The sequence below is a fragment of the Taudactylus pleione genome, unplaced genomic scaffold (assembly GCF_031769625.1).
Source record: "Taudactylus pleione unplaced genomic scaffold, aTauple2 ptg000975l, whole genome shotgun sequence".
In the NCBI taxonomy this organism is placed as follows: Eukaryota; Metazoa; Chordata; class Amphibia; order Anura; family Myobatrachidae; genus Taudactylus; species Taudactylus pleione.
The window spans coordinates 435,035-447,154 of NW_028285376.1; the positions used below are offsets into that span (position 1 = coordinate 435,035).

Genomic DNA, 12,120 nt, shown 5'->3' on the forward strand with positions numbered 1-12,120 from the left:
ACCCTCACGATCGGCTTCCATCGTGTTCCAGGTTGGCTAATCTGCCCTACAGCACGGCAGATCAGAAGATGCGAGGTACGACGAGCGGGGACGCGCATCGCATCGTGAGTGGGGACTCACGATTTCCTAACGATTTGGCCATATTTTACACGATCTGTCGTTCCAATGCGTCGTAATCGGCCAGATCGTGTAAAATATCGCTATGTGTGTGGGCACCTTTACTCTGGACATATTCAGTTCCCCTGACCTTACTATATTTAGTGATAGAAAGAATGACAGCATAGAACAGTATAATTATTTCCCTGTGTTACAAATGTGTGTCTACCTCATTCAATAAACTACTACTGAGTCTACTTATTGTTATTGCATCCGATCTTGTATCAGAAAGGCCCGAGCCTTCACAACAGTCACCATGCCAACCCATATATTACACACTCCCGGCAGCCAGAGCCGCAACCACAAGTAATGTATTGTATTGGCTGGCTGGTGATAAGAGCACAATGCACATCATCACTGTCTATCACATACAGTAACTGAGGGTAACACAGGCACAACACTCCCCCTGCCTGTGAGTTGTGTTCAGGGATTGGCTGCTGATGAATGTAGCTACAATCGACTCTTTTTGCTATTGGCCAAGGTTCTTGTCAATTCACTCAGCGCTGCTCGTCTGACGCATGCGCGTTATGTATGACTGAGGCTGCTGCTGGGCTATTGGCAGCTCGGTGTCTCCGGGATCCGGGCGTTAGATCTGCCATTCAGGGCCTGTCCCAGAGCCAAAGCGAGGATGCCGGTAATGAGGGAGATGGGTGTGTGACGGGGATTTGCTGCAGGTTACCAGGGCAGGTGTAGTGACAGCTCCCTCCGCCCGGCCTCCTACCAGCCTACATCGCTGTGCACCGGGCTCTGATAATAGCACAGCTGACGCTGCTGTGTGCACAGAGAGAGGGGGGGAGGGATGCTGGCAATGAGTAAGCAGCTGGCACTGCCACAGATGTTAGATTACACACATCATTATGGCAAACCTGCAGCACTGACCCCTTCCTGTATGAGATCCCATGTGACTATAATACTAGTGTACATATATCATATGGGGTGTCTCCGTGCCCTTATACAGCACATTCACAGAGCAAGGTCATTGTAATAAAACATGCAGCTTGCAGTATTATTTTTTATATAGTGTAGGTATAAGGGAGGGTGTGAAGGAAAACAAGTCTGCAATCAGGCCCCTGGGCTGTCTGTCTTTAATTGATCTTGTTATGATGGAAACTGACAATTGCCTGCGAAATACAAAAGAAAATATTCTCTTTCTAATCTATGACCTGATCACATCAATCCCTAGCCATGATGTCATTCATTGCTGCATTCATGCTTCAAATGACATTTTCAATCATTCATTGTCAAGAAGGCAACACATGAAAAGGGGCATAAAAAGTTGTTCACAAGAGTCCATTATGCCAGCCGATGGGCTGCTTTGTCAGTGTAATGTACCCATTTTATCTGTGACCGTGGAAACTATCCCTTCAGCAGACCTTGTGATTTTCTTTTTGCCAGGAGTTTAATATAAAAGACAAAAAAAAACCCAACAAGTGACATTTCTTAATTTGCAAGTAAATTAAGTTATACAGTATTCTATTTGCTGAGCTGGAAGACCTCAATACAAAAACAAATATGGTTCATGGTATGTGACAAATGAGATTTTGATGGATTACATTGAAACCTTCATATCTTGTATATAGAGGTACAGGTTTCTTCCGATCTATGGTAAAATTCCTACGTTTGAAATGTATGTACTGCACACCCCGTAATAATCACAGACTGCATTGCCAGCCAAGCAGAAGTATTAACAGTTTAGATATTGAACCTCCACGTTAAATCAAGGTTTGTCTTGGAGCGCCTAAAAGAACATTGGTGATAATATTTATATTGGTTGTTGATGTGAACTGGACGGCTGCAATATACTTTCAAGAGCTTGGGAGGGGGCGGGATTCAATTGTTTCTCGCGCCTGTGCTCCCGTCTAAAGTGACCAGGAGCTATTCAATTATTTTGGGCGCCCATCACTTATGGCGGATTTATGTTCTTATCCTCTTGAGGTGCGAGTAGAAATCCGCCCAAAGTAGGGCTCTTGGGCGCCTTTGCTGCAGTGAATCCTACTTTTGGGTGCCTCATCTGGTGCTTAGCATGGGAGAAGCTTTGTGCGGGCAATAGTTTGCATGTTGGGCGCGAGAACGCAGTTGTCGCAAACAGCATGAGGCTGGTCGCGCAAACAATTTAATATTTCCTGTCACTTTTAGATGGGAGATCCAGGCACCCAAAACAATTGAATTGTCCCTTAGTATGAATCTTATGTATTTTTTATGTTTTTGTTGAATTATCTAATGGACCAAATATTTGCACATCTTAGGGGGAATTCAGTTCAGCACGATGTGATGTCGCAATGTTTATTTGTGTACTTGACTATGTACTATGGTAGACAAATATTTATCTACGCACCTGTGTAATGGTAAAGTTAGTAATGTTGCTGGTCACAAAGTGCCTTCACTCAAAAGGGCAACTTGCAGCCATTATGCAGAATTTAATTTTCCGCTTACCTCCTATTTGGGGGACACTGGGTTTAGAGGGGAGGCTGAGGAGTAGGCACTAAATAGCTTTGTGTATATTGGGGTTGTATCAAGCTATTTAGTAGATCTGAAATATTTAATTTCCCCATTTATCAAAAATGTCTTAATTATACTTTACCACAATTCTTACTACCTTTTGGTTGTTTACTAAAATATATTTTTTATTATTAATATTTCTGCTTAAATAATTTTTTTCACAGATAAACAAAACAGAGAGACCAGAATCTTGTGATAACGTGAAAGTCGTGGTACGATGTCGTCCTTTAAACGAGCGAGAGAAGGCCATGAGCAGCAAGATGGCCGTCAATGTGGACGAAATAAGAGGAACTATTGCTGTTCACAAAGTTGACTCTATGAATGAGCCTCCGAAAACATTTACATTTGACACTGTTTTTGGGCCAGACAGTAAACAACTGGATGTCTACAATTTAACAGCCAGGCCGATTATTGATTCTGTGCTGGAAGGCTATAATGGTATGTGTCATCTTAAAGTGGCAATACGTCATATAGGCTACAATCAATCTTTCAAGGTCTAGTGCTTATTGATTGGTGAACTAGCAGGAGATTATGGGAATATCTTTTGAGCACCATTGGTAGAAAGTGTTATCAGCAGTAGGACTCATGCCCTATATCCATTCCTTGTGCTGTCCTCCATTTTTAATAAGCTTCAATGTGTTAGGACTTGTTAATAGTGTCTATACACTGATCCTTCCCCTGTGGTAATTTTTTTTTTTTTTTTGAGCAGTCTCCCTGTCACTTTCACCTCTCTCATATTAATAGCCCTCTGCCCCTTTCTTTACTCTCTTCTCTATCCCCCTCATTTCTTTTTTAAACTCCTCCATCATTGTAGAGGATTTTGACACCTAGCTCAGTATAAAAAAAAAATATATAGGGCGGAATTCAATTGTTTTCTCGTGCCCGATCTCCCATCTAAAGTGACAGGAGATCGCGAGGTGAGATTCAGTTGATTAAAAGATCGTGCTCAATTAGGTCTGGTTTAGCCACACAAAACAACTACACCCGACCAAAGTTATGGGCGTGATCGCGAAAAGTGCTGTTTGGGCGTCCAAATGGGTCACTTTTCGGCCATTTCAGATCGCACCCCCCAGGGGGTGCGAGCTGCAATACCAGCGCCTGCAGCTGATCGCGCCCGAGAGGAGCAACAATTGAATAGCTCCGTTGGGCTCGTAGGTGGCTGCAAATAATTGTAATCCGCCCATAGAATGCAATGCAATAAACGGCACTCAGGGACTAACATGTTGCAAACATATCCAAATATTGATCAACGTTTCAGTGTGCAAGCCCTATCCTCAGGATAACAAATAGTAAATGTACAAATGACATAAATCACTTACCACTCTAAATAGAGAATCCCACATATCCTGTGCATTACCCTGCTATCCATGCCGGAGCACGAGTTTCCACTTTCCGGATGCGTCTCAGCAACCCCATGGCAACGAGCCGCTAACGTTCCACGGAGATAGGAGGATACCAGACACACATCCAACAGGATCTCCAATGGTGCAATATAACTAGAACACAAACAAACAACCCAAATAAAGGACCTAGCTACAGTACTAAGCCCCACATATAAAAATAAAACCTGTATAATTACAGAACACAGTACAAAATGACATACGCTGAACATATAAAAACTGGATGGGACCAAGGCTAGCAACACAACCTTGTATGCTAATGAACCAACACAGTCCCGCACAGAGCTATATCTAATGGGGGGGAGGGAAGAAGAGCCCGGACTAAAACACTCCTCATTAAGAAGGCTAAAGGGGCCTATCCATTAGCAGATGTTTTTCTGAACGATGAAAGACAAAAGATATCTATTGAAAATTCCGGTGGCTGTGCTGACTGATATCGGTCATGTACATGACAGATTTTTGCAAAAGATGATCGATATCGCATGACATCATTCAGGGAGTAGATTTTTTTTCTCTGTAGCTGCTATTAATATCGTTCGTTGTTTACCGCGTATAAACTGCACAATATTTCTAATATCTGGCAGCTATATGCGATAATTGACCAACATGTTGGAGAGACGAAAGATAAAATTTATCGGCCGTGGGAGTGCGCATCTGTCATCGTTCAGGGCCTATCCATAGCAGATAAATTGAACGATATATCGTTCAGTTTATCTGCTAATGGATAGGCCCCTAAAATGGATTTTTAGATTAGTCTCCATTACACCAAAGGGGTTGAATGAAAAGTTAAATTGCAATAGTTTGATGTAGCTCTGTATAATCTTGAAACCTGGTGAAGCACAATCATAAACTAGGCACTTCAGAGGCCGTACACACTTTCCCAGATTCCACTAAAACTTCTCTCATCAAATCCATCAGTAGAAAAATCCCTTCTTTCTTCTGCCATTGCTCCACTCACTACTTCACGTCTTGTCTTCCTCACTCAAACAACATGTTCATTTTGGAATTGTTGACATATTATTCCTGTAAATCCCTACAAGGTATAACTGCTAAATTTGACATTAATTTATCACTCTCTGCTACTACAAATGCTCTCCTTAAGAGTCTGAGTACTTCCACTATATTGCATCACATCCTAATTCTCTGAATGGACCTTTAGTTTTTCAGTTTAAAATCAAAGCCTACAAAGCCCTCATGAATTCCTCACCTACTTACATTTCCCTAATCTCCGGGAACTCTCCTAAACGGCTACTTTGCACTAAGGGGCTGATTCAGACCCATTCGCTATGATGCGAACACTCGTAACTGGCTGATAGTCGCTAACTGTGCAAGCGTATGCATCGCAATGCTTGTGCGCAAAACAATGCGAGAGATCGGGATGCGTTCGCTTGCTGTGTATAGACTGCCCAGTAAAGTGATTGACAGGAGAGGCTGTTTGTGGGTGGTGACAGGGGGCCGACCACTGGAAACGGGGGAGTGGAGGTGCGAACGCAGGCGTGCCCAAGTGCCTCAACGCCGTTTCAGAGGTGTACATAATTAAAATTCAGCATCATAGTACACCTCACTTGGTGGGCTTTCACTCTGTAGTGATTGCTGTGCTTGCGGAAGGGTAAAGGCAACCTTAAGCACTGCGATCGCATCCGATGGTGCTCGATGTACCAGTGGTTACATGCATTTCCAGGAGATGACGTGGGCATCTTATGAATGGCTGGTGGGTGTCTACATACACAAAGCGATCGCACGCCAAGACATCGTGCGTGTGCTTAAGCCTTGCCGTGCAATCGCCTGCCATGCCGTCACTTAGCTGAATTTGTATACGCTGGGTGCGAGCGTACGCATCTAGCGAGCGGGTCTGAATGAGCTCCTAAATCTCCATCTACCAGAGTCGTCATCGGCACCGCCCTACTCATTACCCCTGCATCTGCTGTTACTAAGCCCTCATTCTGCATTATTATTAACCCTTTTTCAGTAACATGCCGTCTTATCAAGAACAACCCCTGCCACCTCAGACACCACTGCGCTGCTCATCTGCATTACTCAAATCACACACAATAATAACACAGCGCTTTACCAGAGAGGAACAGATATGTGATATTGTAATATATCTGTCAGTCATATAAAGAAAGTCTGCAAATAGAAGATCTGAATGCAATCATTGTAGTTTACTTTGTAACATGCATCACACCATGTGTGAGAGATGCTGTAATCCTATTGTGTGCTTGTCTGGGGCCTTTCAGGGGATGAGACCGTTGGCACAATCATCCCCTTTGTACCACTGAACACAACATATTGGGGTGTAGTATGTTTCTGAATAATATATTACTCCGTTAACCTTGTTTATTCGTTGTGCTTTGTACATTGATGATGTGCTGGATATAATTAACATCTCTTGAAAGTCTTAGGGGTCTATTTACTAAGCAGTGTTAGGCGACAAAGTGATAAGATGCCAGCCAATCATCTCCCAACTGTCGTTTTTCAAACACAGCCTGAGAGATGGCAGTTAGGAGCTGATTGGCCGGCACCTTATCACTTTTCACTCTGTCTTCTAACACTGCTTAGTAAATAGACCCCTATATTGGTTTATTACATATACTTATTGCTTTAATTAGCAGCACCTTTAGTCAGGGGTAGAAACAATTTTGGGAGTGCAGATCTGTCTTGTACCGTCTAGTCAGTGAATGTACGTTACTCTGTGCATGGCAATTAGCTTGTGTTAGCGATAAGGGAGCCATATATCTGCGGTGAGTTGGCGCAATTCCCCGTTTTGCCATTTTTGGGGCCGGGAAATCGGGGATATTAAACATATTGAAAAATCTCTATTCCTCAATCCCGGAAATGGAATAAGTGAGCCAGGGATTTTTAACGTGTTAAATTCCCCCAAACCACCGATCATCTATGTACACGGATCGGAGGTTTTGGTCGCTGATCCACAAATCGGTTTGGCATTGGCAGAACGGGGAGTCGCGGCTCTGGTATAGGTGTCCTTTTAGTCTAGTGTCCAGTATAAGCATTGCTGAGAACCGAGAGGGTGCTTTTACACTGTTTGGCTGTAGGCAGGATAACTACTTATCAAAAGCTAATCCATAAATCCGTGTGACACTATCACCTGTAAACACAAGGAACTCCTCTCCAGTAACAATGCATGAATCTGTGAACCGTCCTGAATGTTGTTTTTGTTTTTCTCTCCTGTTTTCTAAACTAATTAACAAAAAAACCCTTAAATTATTTTTCTTCTCAGGGTCCATAGAGCTCCACAGGGAGACAATGGGGTTTAGGTGGGACCTTGGGACCTTCTAGGGAAACTCTGTTTCATTGGTGTCCGGCAAGAGCTGGGTCACCATTTTTAACAGTGGGGCTGCTTCAAGCAGCCCAAGCTTATTTTTATGATTTATTTTTTATTTTTAGTGTTTTAAACTGAGCAGCAAAAGACTGTCCCTTGGACATCTGCGCTGCTGCTCCATCACCCCTCCGCGGCGCCTTAAAACCAATCCCCGGCTAGGTACTCCCGACGGGGCCTTTGGGGGGGTGAGGGGGGACTAGCTAGCAAACTCCCCAGACTGCAGCCCAGAATACAGGAGACAGTAAGGCGGACCCCCGTCTGCGTGGGCCCCCGTCTTTACGCAGTCTTGCCTCCGGTCTCAGGAGACGGAACAGAGGCATTAATATACTGGCGCAGAGGCATATTGAGAGGCCAGGGGACCCAGTGGTTAACGTCAGCACGGGGAGAAGGCGCTCTCCCTGCAGCCCTTCCCCCAGCTCAAGGCGCCATTCCACTGTGGTCTAGCCGTTCCCTGAGCTGCTCCTCCCTCACCCTCCGCCCCCTTAGAGATGCGTGGCAGCCATTTTAGGCAAGCAGGTCTTCGGGAATGCTGGGTCCAGTCTCCCTGTATACCTCTCCCACAGCCCAGGTTATACAGCGCTATATCCTACCGGCCACTGCGGCGTGTGTAGTTGATTATAGTGCCAATTGCAGATATATAGTTTTTTTTTTTATCTTTCTGGGTTTGTATGTGACTTGTGATAGCGCTGATTTCTACTTTCTATACTGGCAGCTTATACCTTTCCCTTTATTCTAATTTACCCTGACATACTAAGGTATAGGGGGTTCATTGTACCTCACATCTCCTATATATTTGTGAGGGCTATCACATACTACAGTCAGGTGCATAAATATAGGGACATTGACAGAATTTTCATATTTTGGCCTCTATTCACCACCACAATGGCTTTGAAATGAAACAAACAAGATGTGCTTTAACTGCAGACTTTCAGATTTAATTTGAGGGTAATTACATCCAAATCAGGTGTAGGAATTACAACTGTTTCTATATGTGCCTCCCACTTTTTAAGCGGCCAAAAGTAATGGGACAAACTAAACAATCCTAAATCTAACTTTCACTTTTTAATACTTTGATGCAAATCCTTTGCAGGCAATTACAGCCTGAAGTCTGGAAGGCATAGACATCACCAGACGCTGGGTTTCATCCCTGGTGATGCTCTGCCAGGCCTCTACTGCAAATGTCTTCAGTTCCTGCTTGTTCTTGGGGCATTTTCCCTTCAGTTTTGTCTTCATCAAGTGAAATGCATGCTCAATCGGATTCAGGTCAGGGGGCCATTGCATAACATTCCACTTTTTAGCCTTAAAAAACTCTTTGGTTGCTTTTGCAGTATGCTTCGGGTCATTGTCCATCTGCACTGTGAAGCACCATCCAATGAGTTCTGAAGCATTTGAATGAATATGAGCATATAATATTGCCCGAAACACTTCAGAATTCATTCTGCTGCTTTTGTCAGCAGTCACATCATCAATAAATACAAGGGAACCAGTTCCATTGGCAGCCATAAATGCCCTCGCCATGACAATACCACCACCATGCTTCACTGATGAGGTGGTATGTTTTGAATCATGAGCAGTTCCTTTCCTTCTCCATACTCTTCTCTTCCCATCACTCTGGTACAAGTTGATCTTTGTCTCATCTGTCCATAGGGTGTTGTTCCAGAACTGCAATGGCTTTTTTAGATGTTGTTTGGCAAACTCTAATCTGGTCTTCCTGTTTTTGTGGCTCACCAATGGTTTACATCTTGTGGTGAACTCTCTATATTCACTCTTGTGAAGTCTTCTCTTGATTGTTGACTTTGACACATATACACCTTTTGGTATTGCTGAGCTCTCCGGTGCGTTCTTTCTTTTTAAGAATGTTCCAAACAGTTGATTTGGCCACACCTAATGTTTTTGCTATCTCTCTGATGGGTTTGTTTTGATTTTTCAGCCTAATGATGGCTTGCTTCACTGATAGTGACAGCTCTTTGGATCTCATATTGAGAGTTGACAGCAACTGATTCCAAATGCAAATGTCACACCTAGAATCAACTCCAGACCTTTTACCTGCTTAATTGATAATGAAATAATGAGGGAATAGCCCACATCTGTCCATGAAATAGCTTTTGAGTTGATAGTCCCATTACTTTTGGCCCCTTAAAAAGTGAGAGGCACATATAGAAACCGTTGTAATTCCTACACCGTTCACCTGATTTGGATGTAATTACCCTCAAATTAAATCTGAAAGTCTGCAGTTAAAGCACATCTTGTTTGTTTCATTACAAAGCCATTGTGGTGGTGAATAGAGGCCAAAATCTGAAAATTCTATCAATAACCCAATATTTATGCACCTGACTGTATATAGCGGTGTTGCACACTACACTGTGTCATATTACACATACTGCAGGGTGTTCGCTGCACTGTATCATACTGTGTGTTTTATTATTATTATTGTGGCTATGTCTGGCAGAGGTAAGAATAAAAAGCAGCCTGATGCTACTGCTCCTACTCTGGAATCTTGTAACTCCTGCTCAGCGGGCTTAGCCCCAGAGAACCTCATTCAGGATGGTCTTTGTACAAATTGTTGCGCAGACACAGGCCTCTCAGCTCCGGTGTCTCCGCCTTAGGACCCACCCTGGGCTGTCTTTTCTCAGGTACTGACAAAGATTGCGGACCACTTTGCAGTCCCTGTGGTAGCCTTCCCTGTGGTATGGCCACAGCAGGTACTCCCTGCAAATCCTTTGCCTCCCCTATGGGTAGACATACTCTCTACCTCAGTACAGAGTTTGGCTAATACCTCTACAGTTTTTCAGCAAATGCTGCAAAAGGAAAAGCCTTTACCCACTAAACCCTACTAAACGTGCTGTGTTATCTTCCCATTCTACCCAGTTATCTGATTCTGATAGATCATCTGGGAAGGCAGAAGACATAGACCTCTCTCACGCTGACTCCATCTCGGAAGACGAGGAACCACCCTTTAAATTAGCTGTAAAATCTATTTTCAAATAGAAGTGGAAGAACCCGCTCCTAAGAAAAAAAAAACAAAAACACTTTTTAAACTACAAAAGGTAGTTTTACTCTGACCAGCTATCTGATCACATGAGTGACGTATGGAATATGCCCGGTAAAAGGTTTCAAATTCCAAGATGTTTAAGTTCCTTTTACTCTCTTCCAGCTGCTGATTGTACTAAATGGGAAGTTCCCCCAGCAGTGGATTCTCATGTAAAACGTATGGTTAAGAATGCCACCTTACCCATCCATTCTGCAACTACCTTGACGGAGACTACAGATAGGCGGGTAGAAGCTTGTGACAAATCCATATACTCTCTTACAGGAGCTATTACTCCTCCTGCTAGGGCTATGGCCTGGGTGCCAAAAACCATTGAGAGTTGGGCAGAAGTCCTAGAAGAGACATTTCCACCTGATGCTTCAAGGGACCAACTATCCTACATATCTCACATTAGAGATGCAGCCTCCTACTTGGGAGAAGCAGTTATGGATACGGCTCTCCTAGCCTCCAGGATATTTGTTACTTCGGAAGTGGCTCGCTGTATTGTATGGCTCCGTTCCTGGAAAGAAGACTCAGGTTAAAAAAGGGCTCTGGAGTCCCTTCCTTATTCTGGAGCTATCCTATTTGGTCCAGAATTAGATAAAATTGTGACTACTTTGGCAGTTTCCCAGACGGCGCTCCTGCCCTCTACATATATTACAAAGCCTTGTACGTCGTCATTCCGCCCTCAAGGAAAAGCTAAGGGTCAGTCCTTTCCACAGCAGCAGTCATCAGCCAAGGCCTCCAAGCCTAGGGCCAAACAAGCCTGGGCTGCTAGACGTGCACCTGCCAAGTCTAAAGGACAATCCTACAGCCTGACGCTCCGTCATGCTGTAGGCCTCTCCATGGGGGCACCCAGGGTGGGAGGCTGACTACTTCAGTTTGCCCACTTTTTTTGTGTCAGATCACATCAGACACCTGGGTAAAAGAAGTGGTCTCCCACGGATATGCTTTATCCTTCCTAAGGCAATCCCCAGCAGTTCTTTTGCACAGGGCCTCCATCGGACTCAAGCAAAGGCCCTAATGCTCCAAAAACCATTCAGTTTTTACTGAATTCAGCAGTAATTATTCCGGTCCCCTCCTCACAACGAGGCAAGGGCTATTATTCAACCCTTTTCTTGGTTCAGAAGCCCAACGGGTTACATCGGCCTATCCTCAACCTCAAATCTCTGAACAAGTTTATCAGGGTGCCCATGTTTCATATGGAAACCCTCCGCTCAATTATCCTGGCTATGGAGCCTGGGGATTTTATGGTGTCTCTGGACATTCAGGATGCTTACCTACATGTACCTATAGCGCCTTCTCATCAACAATATCTCCTGTTTGCTATCCTACAGCAGCATTACCAATTTCAGGCCCTACTGTTTGGCCTCTCAACGGCCCCTCTGCCCTCAGGTCCACCAAAATTATGGCAGCCTCCCTTCGTCGTCAAGGGATCAGACTACTCCCATAATTAGAAGACCTCTTGCTGTTGGCCAGCTCGCCATCTGCAGATAACAATTGCCTTCCTTCAAACGCACGGGTGGCTGATCAACTGGAAAAAGTCTTCCCTGACACCATCTCAAAGAATGGTACCTTTTAGGAGCCCTTTTGGACTCTTGGGTTCAGAGAATCTTTCTAACCACAGACAAGATCTCCTTAATACAACACCGAGTGCGCAGACTGCTTCGCAGTCGTAGAGTGTCAATTCACACTGC

At 44.1% G+C, this 12,120-nt stretch overlaps 1 protein-coding gene across 1 annotated transcript in view; it reads left to right on the forward strand.

The window, feature by feature from the left end:
* Positions 1–670: 670 nt before the first annotated feature.
* Positions 671–12,120, forward strand: part of KIF3A (kinesin family member 3A) — a 39,594-nt gene continuing 28,144 nt past the window's right edge. Inside the window, exons 1-2 of the mRNA XM_088460707.1 lie at positions 671–790; positions 2,820–3,093. Of these exons, the coding sequence (XP_088316833.1) occupies positions 785–790; positions 2,820–3,093 (280 nt within the window). The 5' untranslated portion in view covers positions 671–784. The remainder of the gene's footprint in view (positions 791–2,819; positions 3,094–12,120) is intronic.